This window comes from Phyllostomus discolor, chromosome 5 (genome assembly GCF_004126475.2).
Source record: "Phyllostomus discolor isolate MPI-MPIP mPhyDis1 chromosome 5, mPhyDis1.pri.v3, whole genome shotgun sequence".
NCBI lineage: Eukaryota > Metazoa > Chordata > Mammalia > Chiroptera > Phyllostomidae > Phyllostomus > Phyllostomus discolor.
This window is the reverse complement of record NC_040907.2, coordinates 63,826,555-63,851,235: the sequence shown is the minus strand read 5'-3', so window position 1 is coordinate 63,851,235 and position 24,681 is coordinate 63,826,555. Positions and strand designations below refer to the sequence as shown.

At 39.3% G+C, this 24,681-nt stretch overlaps 1 protein-coding gene across 9 annotated transcripts in view; it reads left to right on the top strand.

The window, feature by feature from the left end:
* The first annotated feature begins 277 nt into the window (after positions 1-277).
* LOC114497542 (SSX family member 2 interacting protein) overlaps positions 278-24,681 on the top strand; it is a 45,239-nt gene continuing 20,835 nt past the window's right edge. For 4 of the 9 annotated variants that reach the window (XM_036026354.1, XM_036026353.1, XM_036026352.1 and 1 more), the window contains exons 1-4: positions 278-425; positions 20,378-20,509; positions 21,103-21,272; positions 21,677-21,889. In XM_036026354.1, the coding sequence (XP_035882247.1) occupies positions 20,467-20,509; positions 21,103-21,272; positions 21,677-21,889 (426 nt within the window). In that variant the 5' untranslated portion in view covers positions 278-425; positions 20,378-20,466. Of the gene's footprint in view, positions 426-570; positions 678-12,767; positions 12,894-20,377; positions 20,510-21,102; positions 21,273-21,676; positions 21,890-24,681 lie in introns of those variants that run through there. The other 5 variants (XM_036026356.1, XM_036026351.1, XM_036026355.1 and 2 more) reach the window with 4 other exon arrangements.

Genomic DNA, 24,681 nt, shown 5'->3' with positions numbered 1-24,681 from the left:
CACAGGGCGTAACAGGTGCCAAAGCCACAGCTGCGCCAGCATCCCACTTGGCCCTAGGGATAAGGTTTTCTTTTTTCAACGGGTTTTCTGGAAGTGGGGAGGAGACTCCCAGGCCCCCACCGGACCAATGCAGGCCGCGGTTGTTCACTGCCTAGCAACGGGCAGAGCCAATGGGAGGTAGCCGGGCCTGCGGTTTGGGCGGCGCAGGGGCGGGGTGGGAACCTAGAGGACCTGCCTAGGCGGGGAGGCTACTGCGAGGGGCGGAGCGGAGCCAGTCTAGGGACCGGGAAGGCGGGAGCCGGGGCCGGAGGCGGGGCCGCAGGCCCCGGGCGCTGAGTGCCGCGCGCTTCAGCGGGCCCTCGGGGCTGTGCGATCTGAGTACGACGCCGTGCGGTGTCTCCCGGCGGCTCCCGGGGACCGTGACGGTGAGAGCCTAACCCCGCGGCGCGGATAGTGACGTGCCCGCCTGGGGAGGGGCGACTGCACCGGCGGGACCGGGGACCGAAGGTCCGGGCGTGGGCGCAGGCGGGGAGCGGGGTTGAGGGTCGGCGCGGGGTTGAGGGTCGGCACCTGGCTGGGCGCCCAGTTTGTCAGCGAGAGGCTCGGCGCAGCCGTTCGGGCCGTTGGAGCTGGTGAACGTTGACCTCCCTGGCCGCGCCCAAAGGTAGATGTGGGAGGTAGGTGCCAGCTTGGGGATCGCTCCCGCTGGCTGTCTCAGTGCTGTGCCTACGGTAGGGCTCTGGCCCAGGGAGCCTAAAACCCTCTTCTGGATGGAGAGAGGGTGGCGCCTGGCTTGGAATGACGAGCGACGCGGAGACTGGTGGGGAGGAGATGGCAAATTTGGGGCTGCGGTGTCTCAGCAGAGGCTGCGGGTTTCGGAATTTTTTAGCGCAATCCGCAAGAGTTGTCCTTAGAATGAGTTACTAGGCGTCCCATGGTCGCTGCAAAACAAGAAAACCCTGACGATAGTTAAATGTGTAGAGGAAGAACTTGCATCATCTTAGAGGCAGGCATATGTGAGAATATTTCCATGTAGGATTTCGTAGTATAGTACAGTAAACTGAATTATGAGCTCCCTGCCCCCTTTTGAGCCTATGCTGGCTGCCCAGTTATGCAAGTCACTTGGGCCCAGGAAATGGAATCTGCTAAATAATTTGTTCTCAGTACGTGTGATACGGGAATCTTGAGATTATTACCCCACTTCGGGCCCTGTAGTTATGATTGCTAAATTATCATTACTTGCGACGCTGATAGAGTGCTTGTTTAATCTGAGCGAATTGAGATTTCCCAATTCTGGACTCCATATTGGGGTGAGGATTAAAAGAGGCACCCCTCCGAGATGGTTCAGGAGTGTAAGAGGGTGTTTCCTGAAATTTGAAAATGCTGGGCTTCCCTAACAATTCAGATTGGAGTCTAGGTCAAGATTTGGCTATGAATTGTGGGTGCCTTGGAATTCTTCACGACAAAGGAGGGATTGGTTTACTGTTGAGGTAGGAGAAAATCCTGGCACCCTTGACCCTGACCTGAAAAAGTAGGTATGACTTAACACATTTAGAAGACTGAACAAAATATGAAAAGAATGTGAGGTCTGGAGAGAGGAGGGGAAAAAAAAAAACGCCTTTAGAGTTAAAATTTAGGTCAAGCTATCCTGAAATTTAGAAGATGGGCTTATGAACTTGATTTCAGCCAGGAAAACTTAATCCATCCAATCCTATTTTAACCTACAGGCCTGGGAGGATTAAGTTATTTATTCAAACTAAATAAGTAAAATTACTGATTTTGGTGGAAATACTTGACACTCCATTCTGCCTTCTGTCAGTAAAAGTTTCTCAACATGGTTCTTTTGAAAAGAGGATGAAGAAACTGGTAGTTAAAATGAAGGTTCTTTTAATGACTTGGTGGGTCTTTTCAGCCAAGTCATTTTATACCCTTCCGCCTCTTCTCTTCTTCCATGTGTACAATGAAGATAATAAAGCCCTAGGGTCATGTAACATGAGTGAAACAAGTTTGAAGATAACTGCAAGGACTTGGTTATTCTAGGATGAAATGTGAAGACCTCATAACACATTGTGCCTAATGACAAAACTTGTTAAGAGTATATTATGTTCCAAACACGCTGAGGCGTTATATGAGAAAACCAAAATGTTAATTGTTGAGATGACTTGCCAAAGGCCTCAAGGCCAACATGAAATCAGATGATATCCTTGGCCTACCCAGAATCCTGACATAGCTGCTCTTTGACAAAGCAGCCTATGACACATATTTTATAAAAGGAGACATTTGAGTATCTTCTATGTAATATGCACCTACAAATAAGAAGATGGAAAGGCACTGTCCCAGAATTGTGTGATTTTAATTCATTTCCTGTGCTTAAAATGGAGCAGTCCCAAAACTTTATAAGTGATGTTTTTCCTTATCACTTATCAGTGAATATATAAGCCTTGAATATATAAGCCTTATTAGTTTGATAAGTTCATAGAGAGGTTTTAGCACTCTGTGGGTCTGTTTTGTGTCTCTGGTGGTGGTGATCACAATTAGTTGCTCATGAAGGTACAAGTTATCTTGAATTCATGAAGTTATGGATTGAGATAGAAAAGTGCACCGTTCATTATTGATAATGGAAAACTACCTAAATTTTTTACTTGTGATAGTGGGTCAATATTGTATAGTACCAACAGATTTACTGTATTATACTTTAATAATTTATCCTTTTAATAAATGTTTATTAAACACTTACTAAGCCCTCATCAACCTGCCAGACCTGAGCATAAAAATGATGGGTGTTGCCTTATGGAGTTTATTTTAGGAAATTGACAGTATAGTAAAGGAGAGAGCAAAAATAGAAAATCAAAGATGCAAATATGGGAAGGCTTCGGAAGAGAGAATTTCACCTGTGTCCTGACAGAGGGGAGGAGGTGGTGGTGTGGTTCCCCTGTGGAACACACCCTGGCCTGTCCTGTGCGGTACACCTTTGGGGACGCACAGGCAGTTTGCCAGTTAGAGTCGGGCGGGGTGGGTTAGTGATAAGCTTGGAAAATAGCGATATGACCTTTGACCTGTAAGTGATAGGGAATCTTGAAAAGGTTTTGTTCAGGAGAAATATATGTGATTTTTACTCTAGAAGTATTTTCATCAAAATCAGTAATTTGTATGATCCGGAAGTGTTCTGAGTATAGACAATCTAAGTAACATTTGAGGGACAACAGCCCTACACAGCAATTAAAAACTAAAAATATTTTGTTGAACCCCCCAGAAGCTTTTAAAAAGTAAAAATGCTTATTCATATAACCAACCTTTATTGAGTATCTTTTTTGTTTGTTTTTGTGTTTTTTACTGAGTATAATTGACATAACATTAATTTCAGGTGTAACAGTGATTCAGTATTTGTATATATTGTGAAATGATCACAGTTTGTCTAGTATCTTCTGCTGTTAAGATGAGAAGTAGAGATGCAAGACAAATCAAGTACAGCCCTGTTTTCGAGCAACTTGCCACTCAGGAGGAGAGAAAACACAGTTATAATGCAGTGCAGAATCCAAGTGTCATAAGAGGCATAAAAATGTTAGGTCCTAGCAATGTAGGATCTGAGATGAGAGAAGATAAACTCAAATTAAACACAGTTCTTAAATAGAAATTAAACTGTGGCCAGTTTAACAATCAGTGCAAACCTAGCTAACATTTACAATTCTCTGTTAACCCTTATTTCGTACACTGCCCTCCCTCACTCTTAATTCTTTTGAGTGAAATTTTTGGTTTGACCACCATTCTGCTTAGCTGCAGGACCTTGACTCAGTTGCTAGTTGCCCTTTTCTTCTCTGTGTCATGGTTGTCTCATTTGTACATTAGGGATGATGGTGCCTGCTTCATAGGGTTGTGATGATTAAATAAGAAAGTATGTTCGTATCTAGAACAGTGCCTGGAAAAATACATTTTCTGAGCTTACATTCACTGAGCACTTAATATTTCTATTTGATGTAAAGTGCTGTAGTTGAATAAGGACCAACTTAAGGAGAGGATCTTTTTTTTTATCACTAGTGGATCTGTCAATGAGCCTCTGATAAAGTCTGTCCATTCAAAGACACCAAACATATTCTGTCACTCTAAGCTTTGTTTATTATCTCCTTTTCGTGTTTGCTGATCACTTCTCTGAAATCCAATTTCCATTTTTATTCCTCACTAATCACCAAGTTCAACATATTTTTTTCTGTTCAGATCTTACCATTTCAATGGCATTTGTTGCCATTCATCGCACTTCCCACTTGAAAACTTTTTTCCCTTGCTTTTCCCAAAGCCTGGCTACGTGTTTGTTTTTTTTTTTTTTTATCTCTTATATCTAGATTATCTTCACTCACCTGGTATATATTGATGTCCTTTAGGGGTTCCTTCTGTTTCCCCTTTTTTTTCTGTATGAATGCAATGATCACATACATGCCAAATCTGCCTGGATGCCTTTTGACCTCCCAGCCCCAGAGTTTATCCCCGTTTGAATGTTTCATGACGGCATCTCTAAACCCAGTGCGTTCTACACTGAGCTCATTCTCTTCACACTAAACCAAACCCAGTGTTAATTAACCTTACTCCTCTGTTCTCTTCATCTAAGAGACAGTGTCTTCTGTCTGGTACCAGAGACAAGTTTTTTCATAAAGAATAAGTGCCTCCCTTTTTTTTACTTGTCACCAATTTTATTAGTATAGCTTTTGAAGTATTTCTTGTCTGTCCTTTGCCATCCTTATCGTCACAGGCTAAGTTGGCCAGCCAGTCCCTGACCATCAGCTGCCCAGTTTGCTGTAATGTTTTTGTGCTGGGACTGCTGAAAAAGGAGCCCATTTTGGAAACATTAAGATGGGAGGCCACTGCTCGAAGAATATTGTTCTAAAAGAGTTGTAGCACTACATATGATTTTAAAATTGTATACAGAGCTTGAGTGGCTAGTAGATGCTATAACCAAGATGAGTACCAGCCACAGGGCATACTTTCTACCTGAGAGTTAGTCTAGGTTCTCAAGGTCCCCGTCTTGGGTTGGTCAATCTGTTGCTACTTGATAGTAATCTGGTGGTTGTGCTTTCCTAGCTAAAAAGTGGCACCTTCAACATTACTCCTTCTGTATCCAAGTTTTAGAAATATCCTACGTAGGACCTAGCATATAAAAGCAAGAAAATTTAGAAATCATCAATAAATACAAACCATCAGCTGTGTTACTTTATAACAAGGAGATAGGCTCAGAGAATTTATATCTTGCTCTGGATACTTGCTCTGTGTCAAGAGGAGGCCGGGGTCTGTGAGGCTTTGGAATCATTGTTTTTATTCTTATCTTCCAGGTTAAATAGCTGGGTTTTTATACCTGCTTTCCCGGTTTGTAACTGGATAAGTCAACTAATCTCTCTGAGCCTCAGATTCTTCCATCAATAAAATAGTGTTATATCTACTTCTTACTACAGCCATCGTGACACAGATAAATGGCATAGCCGATGAGCCACATCCGGCCGCAATAGGGGCTTAGAGTGGTAGTTCTCTCCTACAGTTCCACACAGTTGGCTAGTACAGGGGTCCTTAACTTCCTGTGCATGGATCTTTCGAAGATTTGTGTATGCTTCATAGATCCTCTGGAACTAGCTCAAAATGCCTATTTCAATACAATGCTTTTAAGGAGGGAGGGTCATTGGTATTGGATTCTGTGACCCAAAACAGTTTAACCCCTGAGTTTGGCAGTTGGCAGGCCTAGGACCCAGGGCTTTTGGTGTCTCGTAGCCAGACTGGGTAGAATTTAGAGTTGTTTAAAATATTTTAGGAACATTATATATTAAAAAATATATTTAAAAGTACTTTAGGTACAGAGAATCAGATTAGTTATAATCCTTGGCTCATGACACAATCTCATAATTGGTCCATTTATTTATTTAGTTTTAATAATATAATAATAAGAACCACCTAACATAAAGCAAAGACCTTGACAGGAACCTCTAAAGAACCATGCGGGCCCCTCCATCCCTTTTTCCTACTTGCCTCTTCTGATGCAACTGTTTACTGAACCCTATATTCATCATTTCTTTGGTATCTTTTTAAATACAGTTTTATTGAAACTTGAAGTTTTTCATACACACTACATTACTAGAAACTGTATGTTATATGCCCTATCTTTTGAGATGTTTTTCACTTTATATAAGGCTGAAATTCATCCACTCAAAAGTATATTGTTGAGGTTCATGTACATTGTACGTCACTGATGTTTTCCCATTACTGTATGACAGTCCATTTTTCAGAGATGCTGCAGTCCACTTTCCTGTTGATGGGCGTGAGGGCTGCTGCTTATTTTCACACCTTCTAGCGTACACATGCAAGAGTGTTTCTTGGATTTATACACAGAAGTAGACCGGTTATGTTGTAGTTATGTGAAAAAGGTACATGAATTTCAACGGTCATGCTGTTTGATTTTCAAAGGTTCTCCTCACCTTCCAGTGTTGAGGAGGCCTTAGCCAGGCGTTCCCCAGGACTGTTACATTCAACCTTTACTTGGTACTTTGGGACACTTTTACATTCTGGAGCCCATTTGATGGCACCCTTAGAAAAGAATACCTTTTTGGCATTCTCTAATCTAAACTGCATAAATAGGGTACTAACTTACACCAAACCAATTTTGTAGAGAACAGCCATGTTCTCAAACTGTACTCGTCAGAATTCCATGGAGGATCTGTTAAAGCACTGATTTCTGGGTCCACCCCAGGAGTTTCTGCATCAATAGATCTGAAGTGGGACTTGAGAATTTGCGTTTCTAGCAGGTGGCTAGGTGCCATTGATGCTGCGAGTCCTGGGACCACAATTTGAGAACTGTACCTAATGACTGAATTTGGGCTAACCACTGAAAAAATATTACAGAAAGATGACTACATTGTTACAGAACAGATTCACAGATGATGTTTAGTTTCTGTGTTATTTCCATTTAGATTTTGTTACTATTTTAGGAATGAAATACTAATAAATGGTAATTGTTTTTAAATTTTATTTGAACTTATTAGCTGACTTTCAGCTTTACAAAGAAAGCTTCTTTTTTGTTCTTTTTCTTAGTAATTCTCATGTAAGAATGTGATCGCTGCTACTCCTACCCCTGCACTGGAAGAATTTGAAGTTGGTATACCGTCTGTAAATTGTCACACTCTTGGTTCATACACTAACTCAGCCTCCTGCTTCTGTAAGCTGGCACCAGTCAAGATCTGACTGAAGGCCCTTCTGAGTCGCAGCGTGGCCTGAGTGTTGGCTCTTCTTTATCATGGTATTGCAGTGGCATGCCTCACACTAATATGTCATTGAACTTTGTTGACATTTATTCAGCAGACTTAATTGGGTTCCTACCATGGGTCAATTATGGTATCTCATAATGAAGCAGGGTGCAAACAGTGCGATGACAGGCCTGCTGACCATAAACTCAGTTTAGGTGCAGAGAGGGGTTTCATTACGGTTAGCTCTGTGCTGTAGTTGGGTTAATGCAAAGTTCCAGAAGCACAAGGAGGAAGGAATAATAGTTTGGGGAAAGCCTGGCAATTGGGCTCTATATTCTAGATTTTTCAAAAATGTTTTTGTGTATTGCTTGTTTGAATTTTAATATTTTATATGCTTTGCAATGCATTCTAGTTACTCAATTGGAACAGTTACTCTCTGATTATAAATTTCATCTCAAGGTGAGCTGGTAGAGAGATGAGTACCTGTGTGTATGTTCAGTCTGAAAAAGCAGCTCACACACTGTATATTCCCTTCTCTTCTACATTAAAGCCAGGAGGGTATAATAATTAAATGTGCTGGACTACTGTGGCTTGAATCTTAGCTTTGTCACATTCTAGTATGCCACCTTGGGCGAGAAAACTCTGGGTGGTCTGTTTCCTCATCTGTAACGGGGAAAATAACTATTTGAGTTATTTTTGAGATTGAATGAGTTAATACATGTTTTTAACTTTGTTGTGCTTTAACTTTCTTGTTCCAAGTAAATGGTTATGCATAATAATTTTATTTTTATTGTTGAAATTAAGTAGAATCTCATTTGTTAAACACGTGGTTGTGAAGACAGTGTGCTCACATTCTGTTATAAAAATGTGATAAAGAGATTTTGATATAAATAGCTATACTTGATTCTATTTTAAGCCCCATGAGGAATGTAAAAATCATAGATGATAGAACTGAAAATTCTTTAGAGGTCATCTAGTTTGACCTCCTAATGTGGACACGGAAAACCAAAGAAATTGGGACCGGCTCAGGGTCACTTAGTGAAATGGTGGGAGTGGCACTGCCCCTGGCGCCCATTCCAGTCATCCTTCAGCACCCTCTGCAGCTCCCTTGGAACAACGGTGTCCAGAAGAAAACTACGTTTAACTGGAGAGCCAAGACCAAAAAGATGAAAACAGAGCACTAAAAAGTCAGTCTATAATGAAATGCCAGATGGTGTGACGTAGATTCTAAGTATATACCTGTGTAACTTCATGCGCTGCTCTCTTGAAGCAGCATGTAATTAACTGATTGACCTGGATGTAAATTATATTATATATAGAGAGAGAGACTATATATAGACTATAACATATATATATACATATATACATATGTATATGTATATGTATATACATATGTATATGTATAATAACATATACATATATATGTTATTGCTCATGCCATTCTGCCATTGGTTTTGGTGTTTGAGAGTGGTGCTATTCATCCCCATTGCCTCTGCTTATTACTAATTTCTTTTTAAAAACTTGGATTTTTTCCTCATATGAAAAATATATTCACTCATAGACAATTTGGAAGATACAAAAAAGTAGAGATTATTCATAATACTTTATGGGTGTGAGAATGTGTGAAGAAAGGGAGGAAAGCCCTGCCCTCATCCTTCTCTTTCCTACTCCCAGGCTGGTCTTGTCTTCCAGTTTTTCCTGTTCTTCGGTCTTTATAGGACAGAATTTATACCTGTACTTATATACTCACATATAATTTTTAAAAGATCAAATAAGATCATGTTTTTGCTGCTCTGCAACTTCTAAAAAGTTACTTAACAAAATATCATGGAACTCTTTCCAAATAGTAAAATATCTAATAATAGCTAACTGGCGTTTTTGGGTGCTTACCATGTACCCCAGGCCTCTTACATGTATATACTTATATTTAATAATGTTGTTGCCTAAAGTTTGCAGCTAACTTTAGTTTTTTATTTTTCAGATTTTATTTATTTATTTTTAGAGGGGAAGAGAAGGAGAAAGAGAGGGAGAGAAACATCACTGTGTGGTTGCCCCTCACACGCCCCCTACTGGGGACCTGGCCCACAACTCAGGTATGTGCCCTGACTGGGAATCAAACCGACGACCCCTTGCTTTGCAGGCTGACACTCAGTCCACTGAGCCACACCAGCCAGGGTGCAGCTAGCTTTATTATTTAATCACATTGTAATCCTTCGAGGTAAAGACTGGTTTTACTCTCCTTTTGCAGTTGAGGAAAATGAAGACCTGAGATTTCTGTTCTAGGCAACTTACCTTGTAAGTGCTAGAACTGGGATTTGAAACCAGGTGGTCTGACTTTGGCTCCTGTGTCATTATAGCATGCTGTTTCTCATACTACAGCAATAATTGGTGTATATAAGGAATGTAATGTAGCATTCTACTCTGTAAAGTAGCCTTCTAATGGCAAATTCTGGCTTGGAGCTTCACTGAGATTGTATTCCTCAACCCAAAGTGATACACCTGAAATATTTTACTATGATTTGTGTCTTCACACTATTTTGGGCAGTCTGTCCGGTTGGGAGATTTGGTGTAATGATTGGTAGTAGGACATACTGCTTCCTGAGTCTCACATCCACTGAAGCCGCAACACATGACAGTTAAGAGAATGGGTTCTGGGGTCTGGAATGGGGAATACACCCCAGTTCTGCCATTTGCCAGTTTTAGGACCTTGGACCAATTACCTAATTCTTCTGTGCCTTGGTTTCCTTATTCTGTAAAAAGGAAATAATATAACACTGAGGGTAGTTGTGAGGGTTGACCTCGTAATATTACAGAGCATTTAGAACAGCACCTAGCACGTGTATGTTAGATTGGTCCCCTGTATCCCAGTACACTCCACTCAGTTTTACCCATTATCTCATATACCCATAGCCACCCTGCAAAGTAGATGGTGTCACCCTGTTTCCCAGGTGAGGAAACAGGCTCATACTTGTCAGGGTGCGAGCCCAGTCTGTCTGACCCAGGACTGTGAGGCTTGCATTGTTCGCACTGGACTTTCCAACTGTAAATTCTCATAGCCACAAACTGAGCAAGGGGGCACATTCTGAGTTTTAGCCATTCAGATATATATTAAAATATAGTTTGTGAAGAATTTTCTTCTGTGGAAAATAGCTATACTACTAAATTATGCCAGTCAAATCAAATCATTTAGATTTTAAATGTGTAAAAAGTAGATTTTCTAGAGGTTGAATTTTTATTGTGTTTCTATTCTGATATGCATGCCTGAACTGGGATTTTGTTTATAGTAGCTGAGGCGTTTGCAGTGGAATTAAGAATTGTATGTAGTCTTCTTTGGAACAAAATTATAGTAGAAGGTAGTATTAATTTTTAAATAATCATAATTTGTTTCTTGAGAGCAAGCATGTCTCTTAAAGTATGCTGATAACTAAATTCTCAAGTTTTATGACTGAGTTTGTAAGATAGAACTAGTGTTTAAATACTTAGTTTTAATAATTTTATTTTCTTAAACTAACAATGTGGTGGCTTTGACTTTGTGAGATTTTAACAAAGACCTTTGTTTGCTATTTGTGAAAAATTCTGCACAATATTTAGAAGCCCAGGTGGTATAATGTTCCTATATAATGAAAAAGTATTATTTTCTGACACTTGATTGAAGTTTGTTAGAATTCTGATTAGATAAGCAAATGCACCTTCTCAAGTTTGAATTCCCAGTGAACTTGAAAAGAACACTTAAAATAGTGTACAGTGTGAAGGAAGTATTGTAATCCTGATGTTACTTAGGTTTCTGCTGAGCTCTTGTCAGTGAGCAGATGTGTTAGGAGAGGCTTGGGGGATGGGGAGAAATGCTTTCCCCTAAAAGGCTCACATCTTTTGCATCGTTTCCATTGCTGTTTTTCTTTAACCACTTTTGCTTGCTGGAATGAACATGTTACTTTACAATTAGTTATTTACCTGAGTATTCATTGATTATTCCATCCATTAAGATAAGTGGGAAGAATACAGAAATATAAAATAAGTGGTATTTAAAGACTAGCTGAGAAAGATGAAACACTCTAGTAAATGGTTGGAGGACCTAGAGAGTGGAGTTTAGAGGGCTGTGTGGAGGGCATGATGGTGGCTGAGCTGGGCTCTGAAGAAGCAGTAGCGTGAGTGAGGTGAGAGAAGCAAGCAGAGATGGAGAGCACAGGCTGGAGTGCGTGTGCCATATGTGGGACTCAGTGCATTTATAAGTATTTACTGAGCACCTGCTGTGTTTCAGAAACTGTTGGATACAGAAATGAATGATTCCCTGTCCTGTAGAAGTTCATATACTAGTGGGGGAGGCATCCAACTATAACAACATGGAGCAGTTAATTACAGTGCTGGATGACATCATCGTCCTAGAACTAAATAGTTGCTTTTGTAGTTTATGTTATTAGTTTAGTTATGTTTCAGCAAGAGACATGTAAATTAAGGAAGGAATTCAGAAATGTATACAGTTGGTGGGTAAAAGTAGGTTTACAGTTCTTATGGAAAATAATACAAGAATAAGCTGTTTCATGTGCTCACAAGTGTAAACCTACTCTTGCCCACCCTATATATATATATATTTTTTTTTTTACAACTTTTATTAATTATTTATTGCTCAGTAACAAGTTACTCTAAAACCTAGAAGCTTTTATCTCCTGATTTTTTTCAGGGACCTTGAAAGTGCTAGGCTGCTTTTTGGCTGAGGTTGCAATCATCTCAAGCTTGACTGGGGGAGGATCTACTTCCAAACTCACTGTTCTGGCTCTGTGCAGGCCTGAGGTCCTCACTGGCTGTTCACGGGAGACATTAGTTCCTTGCCACGTGGCCTTTCCTGGGGCTGCTTGCAACAAGACAGCTTGCTTCCCCAAGAAAGAGGGATCCAGGGGCAGTGAGTGAGAACTGATCCCAGATGGAAGCCACAGCCTTTTTATAACCTAAACTTGGAAGTGAAATCCCATCACTTCTGGTGTATTCTAATTGTTAGGAGCTAGTCGCTAAATCCACCCTACACTCAAGGAGCAGGATAACCAAAGGTATGTATAACAGGAAGCAGGAATAATTGAAGGCCAACTTAGAGGCTGCCTCTTCCAAAATTCTTCAAGTGGTTGATGCATATAGAGAACTCCTGAGTCTTTGTGTAGAAGGAAGAGGAAGAACCAGCCAAGGAAGTTTTCCGATGGGGGAAAAAAAACAGGCATAATTAACCTGAACCACAAATGTTTTTGCTAAAGATCTATAAAGTTACTTTGGATGTTGTCTTAATATTTAGTCTACTGCAGAAAATAGTAAGATGAGTTATTTATCCTCATTAAACATTGTATGTAACTGATCTAATTTCTGGGAATTGTTTTTATGCTTTTTCAAAGCACAGTGTGTGTGAGACACTATTGTTTGTGGCATAGCACAGTTTAAAAGTGTGCCTGAATTTCAAATAGTAGATAAGTTTCTTTAAAATTATGTGCTCTGAATAGAATAATTAATTGATGAGAACTCAGTCTTTTAAAGAAATTATGAAAATATTTTTTATTATATTCTACTTTAAAGATAGGTAGATGGAGAGATTTGAATGTGCAGTGCTGAAAGGTGGAATTGGTGATAAAATGAAAAGAGCACAGTTTTGAAGACTGAGATTTTTGTCCAAACTTCACAACCAATTAGAAATGATTTCAGGTAATACTGTTGACTTTCTGAGCTCAAGTTTCTTGTCTATAATACAGATAAATACATATGAAAGAAAATTCTTTGACATGAAAATACTAGATTTATGAAACTTAAAACTGCTTTCCAATTTTCTGTCAGTTTTCTAACCTAGAAAATGCTACTAGACCATTCTTATGTTCTGCACAATCATTTTACCCAAACAAACCCAAGTCCCCTTGTTTGTTTTATACCTGAACTATATGGCATTGGTACTTTGCAACACAGAGGGAAGCCAAAGTAGTTCTTCAGAAATAGTAAGATGGTATTTTTTCTGAAATGGTTGCCATTTTACTGTAATTAGTAAGATTTTCTATTGTGAAGTGTATGTTAAGGAATACTTGGAACAAGGAAGTTTATGAGATGCCTACATGCATATTACCTACCAGTAAGGTATAAGCTGTCTCTCTGAATAGGAGAATTTTTTTAATAGATCAATTATTTGATTAGGTTCTTTGTAAGAAATTTAGAACACCAGTTTGTGAGGATGAAGCCTGTTTGTGAGAGCAAACACAGAATGGGCTTATCTCTGGAGTTGAGGGACACTGATTTTAGGCAGAATTTACGAGTCCACAGCTTTCTGATCAGCCTTGTGCTACTGTGTAATCTCATCTTCCTCGGTTGAAGATCTCGCTCTCCTGGTGTCTGGGCTGGCACAGCTTCTTGAAGTAAGCATCTGTGGGATGTTTGGGGATTTTCACACACTGATACCAGATTTGGTGGAGGTGGCAATGGCAGACTTCTGGTGTGTTCTCTGTAGAGGTACTTGATTAAGGAACAGAGGTCTGGTCACAGGTAGCTGGCTGCTGCTCAGCTGCTTCAGGAAAACCAGTCTCTTACCTCTGTGACACCAAATATGTAGCCAATTGGCTACACATTCCTCTGACTAGGACAGGGCTTCCGCTGCAGTGGGGCTTCCCCTTCCTAGGCATCTCGGCCTTGAGGATAACCTTCTTAACCTTGCCGCCAGCATTAGCCTTCTTGGCTCCAGGTTTCTTCTCCTTGGTATCTGGTGTCTCAGTTTTTTCAACCCCCATCTTGTAAGGTGGGAAAAAGAGGGGAAAGAATTCTTACTTATGGAATACTTTATAGGTTTTTATTTGTTTTTATATATTTTCCGGTAATTTCCTAACAATCTTAGATGAATGAAATGACATTTACAAGATGTCTAAATTCTTTAAGCTTCAATTTTTGTTCATAAAATCACTTGTGATTTTGACCTATCTTGGAATCTGGGCAGCTGTCCTAACAGCTGGTATATAGAGAGAATTGGGGATTCCAGATCACTTGAACCAAAACATGATCACTATTAATTTTTTTCCTGTTGTCTTCTTTAATGAAACTATAGTAATGAAACTATAGTAACAATGTTAGCATAACCAAATTTGTGCAGTGACTTGTAATGGATAATTGTGTCCACTATATAATGGTTTGCTATGACTTAGTATATTGGGTGGGCCAAAAAGTGCGTTTGGTTTTTTCTGTAAGATGGCTCTAGTAGCACTTAGTTGTCTTTAACTTCATTCAAAACAATTTTGTTAGATTGTATTGTGACAGCTGGCATATCAGTGTGCATTTAAAAAAAACATCAAAATTGGTGAATTTTTGTGTAGCCATTTTACTATTGAAGTTGGAAGAAAGGATGCAACATTTTCATATTATGCTTTATTATTTCAAGAAAGGTAAAAATGCAATTGAAAAGCTAAAAGACTTGTGCAGCGAGTGTATAGAGAAGGTGCTGTGACTGATCGAATGTGTCAAAAGTGTTTAGCAAAGTTTCATGCTGGGAATTCTTTGCTGGATGACGCTCTACGGTCAGGTAGAATGATTGAAGTTAATAGTGTTCAAATTGAGACATCAGTTGAGAACAGTCAGCATTATACCACGCAGGAGATAGCCAACATACTCAGAATATCCAATTCAATAAAGTTATTGGTGAAAATGAAGAATGTGTCTTTCATTTTATGGAAAAAAACATACAGACTTTTTGGCCAACCTATTATAATAATATACATTATATATGAAATATGGAACTTAATTCTGGGCCAATGCCAAGTTTTAATGTAGTCCTTCTTGGCTCCTTTGGAGCTTTCAAGTAGAAATGAACTTGGGGTGGTATAAGATTTAGTTATAATTAAACTAGAATAGACTACTGTGTTTAAATTAGTGTCTTGTTTTTTGAGGTACATATTGATTAAGAGTCTTAAGACTCCTTTCTTGGAAAAACTGAAACTAGTTGGGTAACTTTTTATCACAAGCCTTGTAGTATACAATTAGTTGCATCATTGAACAGAAGAGGTCATAGAAGTTTGGGGGGGCTCTGCCCGCAGGGCCCCCCCCCCCCCCCCCCCCCCCCACGGATGAGAATAAGTCTACCAATACATGATCTGCTTGGGGAGGAAAGGTGGCCGATTTCTCACAGGAGAAGGACCAAGAGCCTTTTCCTCAATGGCTTTTATTTAGTTTGCATAAGAATTCAGGTAAAGCTCATTACTCATTGCCCGGAAGTATGGATCAAACAATAGATAACAAGGAACTCTGAAGGCCTATTTTGAGTCAGAGTCAAAGAGCTGTAAAACTTTAAGGAACAAACTTCTTCCCTGGACCCTTATCATTCAACTGAGAACATTCTAAACAAAGCAGGTTTCACAAGATTTTACATATTCTTTTTTAGGCCTGATCACCCAGGGAACTGGTCCTTTCCAACACAGGACTGCACCACCCTCTGTCATTGTTTTAGGCTTAGGTGGAGCAAGGGAACTAAGAAAACCAAGAGATTAGGAGATTTTCTCGCAGACGATGAGGACTCAGGCTATGTCAAAGCCGAGGGGTGAGGGTCCATCACCCCCTTTTGCTGTAGCCCCCAAAGTCCTTCCTTGGGGGCCTCCCACATAATCGTGCCTGTCTTAGGTCGTTCCTGCCTTGGGGAATCTTACCCATCATTGGCTAACCGAACAAGCATTCGGGGCCAGGCATGGTGAAGTAAAAGGAGCAGAAGTGGTGCTCCTGCCAGGGAGATAAACTTTTGTCTCCTTGCTGGCTTATGGTCCAAGGTCATTCTCTCAGCCTTAGCCTTGGCAGGGGTTATAGCTTCTGATACCAGGCAGGGTGGTTCCCAACATAGAAGCTTCTAGACTGTGTGAAATCATATATTGGAAGTTCTTTGTTTCATAGCAGTTTAAAATGGAATTCTGGTTTTCATTGTGAACATTTAACTAGACCTGAATATTTTGCAGTTGATTTTATCTTAAGCGATTGGACATGCTACAATATTTACTATCTAAATCTGCGGACACTGGAGAGCTAAATTCACAGAGAAAGAGCACCTGACTTAAATTACAGTTTTACAGAATGGATATGCAGTAGACACATTTTGGTGTTTGATCTTCCTGTATGGGGACAAAGGGCACTTAGGGCACAGGGCACTATTGTGTCTTATTTTCAAATATCCTGAAAGATAAGAGGACTTGGAAAGGTGCCGTGTCTGTTTTCTTCTAATCCTGCCCCTCCCCACAACTTAATGATTACAAAGTTAATCTACTGCCTGATAGATTTTTTATAAGGACATCTGTCTTCAGATCCTTTAAGGATTTATGTCCAGCTTTCATTAGGAACAGCAGTGCATTCTGTTACAGGTTTTAGAATTCTGTCATTTCAACCATCAGATCTGTACCTTGATGATGATAATTGCTGATATTGATTCAGTGTGTTTCAGATTCCAGGCAATGTGCAAAATACTTTATGTGCATTATTGCACTAATTCCCAGGGAAAACTGTGAAGAGCCACAATAATGACAGTTTACCTGCGAGGAAACTTGGTTTTAGGAACATTAACTTACCCAAAGCAGAGCTGAGTTAGAGTAGATGGGTTATTATCCCTTGGACTCTGTTTTGCTTATAGCTCCTATCCCTGGAAGCCAAAAGTAAAATCATTGCTGCCTTGATGCAAACTCAACCTTTATCCTGCTCATCCTGTTGTTGAAGGTACCTATCTGGACAGTGGGAAGTGCAAAATGAGTAGAAAAATGGTAAAAATTCAGCACCAGACTGAATGACCTTCTGTGTATATGTATGTGTGACATCATAATGTTCCATACCACTGCCCATAAATTCTAGAGGCAGAGGTCTCATAAAAAAGGAAGTCTTTTTTTTAAAGGCTATACAATTTCTGAAGAATAATGGCTTCTGCCTTATTCCCTTTAAAACGGCCAAAGGTAAATAACCCCACCACCCTCTGCCAGATCAGTTCAAGGCTGTATCTGGAATCCCCTCTCCCATTCAAAAACACTGTCCTTTGGGAAATACAGGTGGCTTAGCTGGTTCCCGGTCACAGTTTGGCTCCAAGTGTCTTTTGCAGTTTTCTAGCCACATGCTGGAGCTCAGTGTCACCATGCTCACCTCCATGATACATGTGTGTTGCGACCTTTTCAGCCTGTGCAGGCTCTGTGCAAGCTGTGTCACAAGCCGCATTAATTGTTTTTACCCTTCCCTGGGGTATGGCAGCCTGTCACTTCCCCGCTGCTGCTTCAGTCCATGCCTTGGGGTTTCTTGCAACCCCTCCCTCACTTTGGGACTGCAGCCTTTTTCTCTGCCTCAGCACTTCCCGATCCCTGTCTGGCGACCCTCCCCTCTGCCCAGCGTTCTGGCCAGACCTCTCTGTTACAGTAACATGTAATACGTAACATCATTTACATTAGTATAAGTAGTATGCTGCTATGTGGCCTAGGAATCATCTGTGATTTCTCTTTTGCTTATATTTTAATCCATCTGGGAGTCCTGAAGGTACTGTCTCTAGCATACATTCCTAACTTGTTCACCTGTCTGCCTTCACTGTCAGAACTTCAGTGTAGTACTGACCTTGCCTGAACAATTGTAGTAGCTTGGTTTCTTTCACTGTTGCTCACCTGCAATCTACTCTGAGGGGAGAGTAGTTGGAGTGATCTTTTTTTTAAGGCCTCAAGGAGATCATATTGCTTTCCTGCCCAAACTGCTTCAATAGTATTTTGTTGCAATTCAGAAAAAGTCCAACCACCTACCATCTATTCTTGCTCATGTACCTGAAACTTACTGACCTTTGCGTTATTCTTACTTACCGAGTTCATTTCCATCTTGGGTCTTCCTACCTACTATGTCCTCTACCTCGGCTGTTCTCATTGATCTTCTTGTGGCCGACCCCTTGTTATTTAGATCTCAGTTCAAATGTCAGCATCTCAGAGCAGCCTTTCTTCGCTGATCTAGATACCCTACCCCAAACTGCTCTCATGTTAATTGTGTTTTATCTTCTTTATAGTTCTTATTACCCTCCTAGTGTTATGTTAATTAGTTTAAGTTATTTCTTATCTATTTCTGTCCCCACTGAATGTGAACTTCCTGAGGGCAGGGCCGCCCTCACTGCCCTCAGTGTACACTATTCTAGTACACTGCTTAGAAGAGTGTACTTGGCACATAGTAGCACACTTAAAAATTTACTGGATGAGTGAAAATTCACTTTAACATTGTATCGAGAATATGTCCCTACAGTTTTACATATTGAGGAAAGAGGTTGTGAACCCTGATCCACAGTCCACATCTGGCCCATTAAAACATGTTGTTTGAGGAATAACTTAGATCCAGTCAAATGTACAAATCTTAAGTGTTCATTTTGATGAATTGCACTAATGTGTATACCCGTATAACTGCCTTTTCATCAAGATGTAGAAGGCTCTTTCATATCCTCCTCCCAGCCCCTCCTCCTTTCCACAGGATAACTTGCATAGTTAATCTTTTTCATTGGTTTCTAACTTTAAACATTGGGAGATTTCACACAAATATCCAGAATTCCAACATCTCTTAAAAAATGGAAAGATGTAGCAACACAGGACCTACTTTCTCTTTGACCACAATTTGTTGTAGCTGAGAAGCAGCTATGCAGAGATTTGGGGTGCATTCTCCAGTGTGCCTTCCGTCTTCACTCTCCTCCTTCTGTCCCTGCCCTTGAAATCAAGTTTAGTTGCCATTTATAGTTTCATTGCATTTTTTTATGATGGAGAAATATTTATTCAATTATTTCTATTAAAAATGGAAAGATGAATGGCAGACTAAAAACATCTGTTTCCTAGTCTATTTCATTCATACTTATTTCTTGCCTTTTATATATTTATTACCACCCTAATTCCATTGGATTGGCCAAAAAGTTCATTTGTTTTTTTCTCTAAGATGGCTGTACTTGTGCTTAGTGTCTTTAATTTCATTCAGAACCATTTTGTTAGATTGTGTTGTGACAGCTGGCATATCAGCATGCATTTAAAATTGGTGAATTTTTGTGTAGCTATATTACTATTGAAGATGGAAAAAATATGCATCATTTTGTCATATTATGCTTTTATTGTTTCAAGAAAGGTAAAAATGCAATTGAAATGCAAAAAATACTTGTGCAGTGAGTGTATGGAGAAGGTGCTGTGACTGATCGAATGTGTCAAAAGTGGTTTGTGAAGTTTCATGCTGTAGGTTTCTCTCTCTGGACGATGCTCCACCACTGGGTAGACCAGTTGAAGTTAATATCGATCAAATCAAGACATTAATTGAGAACAGTCAGCATTATAACACGCAGGAGATAGCTGACGTACTCAAAATATCCAAGTCAAAAAAGTTATTGGTGAAAATGAAAAGTGTCTTTTATTTTATGGAAAAAACCATGCGGACCTTTTGGCCAACCTAATACTTGGTTATATTAAAAAGTTGCACAGTGTCCTGTTGCATAAATGTATCATTTATGTAAACAGTCCCCTACTGTGGGACATGTAAATTATTTTTTTTGATATTGTAAAGAATACTAGATGAATCTTTATACAAATCATTTTATTAGGATAAAATTTTAGAAGTAGAATTTCTGAATTAAAATATATTTTCATTTTTAAGAATTTTGATACATATGGTCAAATTGCTTGGTAGTAGTGTAAGTTGATATCTTTCTGGAGAACAATGTATGGGGGAGTATTCATTTCTGCACATCTGTGTCAACACTGGGGATTAACAAGAAAAGTATTGCTGATATAGTTTGTAAAAACAAAAAATGGGAATTGCTGGCCAGAAATATTTTCATCTTCTTATCTATGTAAATAAGAATTATACTTTTATTTTAAAGGACATAGTATAGAAATACTTATTACTTAGTACAGTGCTGTACCTTGGATATATATTGTGAGTTAAATCATGTATGTACCATGTACTTCGTACATGAAGTAATGTATCTCAGTACAACTGGAGAAGCCCTTACTCTTGACCATCACACACATGTGTGCACAATACACCCAGCAGTTATTACTGAGCTTTGCCGTGTTCTATCTGGCTATATGTGAGAGTAAATAATGCAAAACCTTGCTGTTTTGAAGCATATAGAACTAATTTTTACACATTGGTTTAATATTTGCCTTCATATTTTTAATTGGATGCTGCTGTTCTGTGATTTGCTTTTTAAGGAGATGCCTACATAGAAGAGCGACAGCAGCGGGACTCAATGTTGCAGTGCTGAACTGGTCCCTCAGGTACCCCGGCTCTGGCAATTGCTATGGGAGATTGGATGACCATTACAGATCCAGGTCTGTCTTCAGGTAACTGAGTTTAAAGTAATTGTAAGCTAAAGCAGTGATTGTAACAGTGATTTTTTTCAATGAAACTGTAATTACCACAACATTGAAGATGTGACAAATGAGAGAGACAAACAATTATAAAATATCCGATTTCCATCTTAGGTAAAATTGGGGAGAGCTAAGAATTATGCCATAATTAGTGGGGTTATGTGTTTTAGATGGATGATAGACTTCTTGATTGCTACTATTTTTGAAAAAACTTTTGTGCATTTGAAATAAATTCATTGACTACTTTAATACATTTCTCTGATATATTCCTTCAGTTGCATAAACTTGGAGTGTGTAGACAAGAGATTTTTTCTGTTTTTATAAATGTAAAGCACTGTAAATTAAGGTAGCAAATTGTAGCTTAACATGTTTATTTAGTAAGAGCATCACTTTATAGTTGTATCTTTTTGGAAGAATGTATATAGTCTTCATACAAAAACCAACTTTGTCCTAATTTGAAAATACTTAAAACTATTTATATAATTCAAAATCTTTGATACTGGAGATTATATTAACATTGCATGCATTTTATAAATTATTTATGTAAGTACCTTTTTTTCTTTCAGAAAGCAAAAATCTCTCTCAATATACCTCAGAAACAAAGATGTCTCCATCAAGTTTATACTCACAGCAAGTGCTATGTTCTTCAATACCTTTGTCAAAAAATGTGCACAGTTTTTTCAGTGCCTTCTGCACAGAAGAGAATATTGAACAAAGTATTTCATATCTTGATCAGGTAACATGTTTTTTTTTTTTGTAAGAATTGTAAGAAGCAAGAGTATAAATCATGTTTTATAGTAGAACGTATTCTGTTAACATTAGGAGAACACTTGCCATGGCAAGCATGTTGCCGTGTGGGGGCCAGGCCTTGCATTAGTTTTGTGGAGATATTGGTGATCACCTCTCTAGATTCAAGGTGAATGTTTTCCCCTGGGGCAGGGTGGCCCCCCATCACCCCAGGGGCTCTGAGTGTCCCCCTTATTTTCCTGATGTTGAGACCTGAGTGCCTTGCTGTAAGCGAATGCAGAGCAGAGGCAAAAAGAACCCAGTTCTCTCAATTATGTTTCCTTCGGGATATCTTTCGTTTCTTTACTAAGTTGTCTGGTAACCAACGTTTAGGAAAACGTTTTCTCCCCCCAGGAATTGACTACTTTTGGTTTCCCTTCATTATATGAAGAATCCAAAGGTAAAGAGACAAAGAGAGAATTAAATATAGTTGCTGTTTTAAATTGTATGAATGAGCTACTTATACTTCAGCGGAAGAACCTTCTGGCTCAGGAAAATGTGGAAACACAAAATCTGAAGCTGGGAAGTGACATGGACCATCTTCAGAACTGCTATGCAAAACTTAAGGTAGAAATTACATGTCAATCTGAATTTTAATGCAATTATTATGTAATTTGATGGTATAAATTTTCATTGGCTTTATCAAATTTTAGAGTTAATTTTTAAGTTTTATTATTTTTTAAATGGCTAATTAAAAGTGAACTTAAAGTAACTTGTGCAAATCCATTATACTGCTTCCTAATATCTATATTAGCAACATTGATTTAGTGAATTGTTTAGTGACTTGCTGAATCTGTAGACAGTTAGATTAGGAAATATTTATATCTGAGAAAAATAAGGATTGCCCCACCCCATTCAGTCTTGCTTAATAAATTAGGTGCTTAATTTACAGAAGTCTTAGAGTGACAGGCTGCATTAGTTAATTCCAAGAAAAGTATTCTAGAGGGCATCTAAGTGAAAGTTGCTGAAAATCTCAGTAACAGAAGCAGGCCAGGTTACTCGTAACTTGTAGAAGTCTCTGGGGCTCTAGAGACGACTACAGAAGAATGCTTCTGCAAACTTGCTTGTTTCTCTGAGCAAAGGAAATATTTTTCACAGGGCCATTGACCTCTACCTTAAAATATAGAACATCTGTTGCTGGCTTCTGCTTTACTTTCATTCTTTCCTTGTATGTTTTCCTTAACAAAATTTTTTTTTATTTATTGAGAATGAAAGGGAAGAATGTGTTGAAAATCACATTATGGTAGGGACTCCTGATTGCATATTATGAAGGATGTAATAGAATCAACCAAGGTAAATTTTAATAAAAGCTGTTGAATCTGCATACTCCCAGAGGATCAGCCTCCTTTTAGTTTTTCACCTGTTGGTCCATGCCTGTCTACTTATTTTTCTTCCTCCATATCCCCTCACCCCACACTCCCTCTAAGAACAGAAAACAAAACAACACTTAATACTTTGAATCCCTGAGCTCTGTTGGAAAGCAGTAGGATCTCTGTATGTAATATTTGGAAACCCCTTAGTAGGCAGTGTACAGTAAAGAAGTGGCTCGGAGTTGGCCTCAGTGAGAATACTGGGAGCATTTGGTAATTGACTTAGAGAAGCATCTTAGCTCCTGAGCAACACCTGCTCCTACCAGCCCCTCATCACCTAGTGCTATTTTATATTGTCTTCCAGCTCATGTACAGTAGTAACAGTTTATTTTCTCTTTAATATTCTTGGATTTTGTACATCCTATATGCCTAAGGGATAGAGATTATCCGACTGTGCATCTCGGCACACTGGGGAACTGGAGTGGGCCGGAGGGGCTAGTTGGTACCGCCAGGCTTGTTAATAGGCTGCAAGTTGTGGGTACTACTTTAATTATAATTGAAGAGAACCTGTAAAAGGTCTTATTAATTAGATCAACCCAGAGTTGTGAACCCTAGACTAAGGTTTAAAACTTTTTATATCTGGGCACCATTGGCCAAGTGTCTTACAAGTAGCTACTGATAATTAATTACATAGTGATTTTGGTAATTTGGGGCTGTTGAGCCTTTCCTCTAAGAAATGATCATTTATTAGGACTATGCAGAGCATCGAATGTTTTACAGGATACCTTCTAATTTAGAATTTGACCTGGGTTAAAATCAGGTATTTTGGGTCAACTCTGGACCGAAATGTGTGTTTAGAGGAAAAGTTGTTGATCTGTCCTTGAAGAGTTTCTAGATCTAGATCTAGATCTAGTTCTAGATATGATTCATTCAGTTTTTTGAGCAAAAGTTGTAGAGTGTGTACTAGGCCCTGGTTTTCAAAGATGAATGGAACCCAGTCCCCGCTTTCACAGAGATTGTAGTCTAGTGGAAGGAGATACCTTAAACTGTAATTATTTGTTTCACTAATTGTTCTTGGTGTGGGTGATAAAAAAAAGCTTCACAGGGAGATAACAACGCTTGAGCTGAGAGTTGAGGGATGAATAGAAGTTTGCTAGTGTTTGGAAAATACATTCCAGGTAGAGCATATTACTTGCAGGAAATAGCATATAGTTCTGTAGGGGCTGATGTATATGCTGCATGACGAAAAGTGGTAAGTGGTGAGTCTGGGATCCAGGCCCCAGGTGATGTGAGAGGTGTTGTGCAAAAACCTGGGGGCACTGAGGAATGTAAATGGGAGGAATGTATCATGTAAATATCAATCTGGCAATTGAGTGGAGGGGAGGTGTGGATTTGTACTTGAAATGGAAGTGGAGGGGGTGGGGCTCAGAAAGCCTGGTGGAAGGGACAGCTGTTAGCAGGCCTCAGCAGTCACTCACACCAGGGGAATTTGGACTTGGACAAAGGCAGTGCCAATGGAGATAGCAAGAGGGAGATGTGAAGACAATTTAGGTGGTAGGATTTTATGGAAAATTGAATTTGGGGAATAAATCATGCATTTAAGATACTTTTCAAGTCTCTGACTTGGTTTTGCTGAGGATGGTGGTGTGATTCACTGAGATAAGCAATGCAGGAGGGCAGTGTATGGATTTGCAGGGATGATGATGAGTTCAGGTAGTGTTGATAATGACTCTGAGTGAATCTCTCATTTGACAGATAGAGGACATGTCAGCTGGCCTGGAGGCTTTAAGTTCAGCCATACCAAATGGTCTGGCCTGGTAGGAAGTTTTAAACAAGAGGGTGCTAAAAGTTTAGACAGCCTTAGAGTTATCAAGTTAATAATAGTTCTAAACGTATGGATATCTTATTGAGGTCGATTGTTATAGAGATTGTGCAAGTATCAATTACAACATAACTTGAGTGGCTTTTATATTTTATAAAGATAAAAAGAGGATTTAAAAAATACTCCAGTTTCATGTAGAACTTGGCGCAGTTTCTCTAGAAGCATAC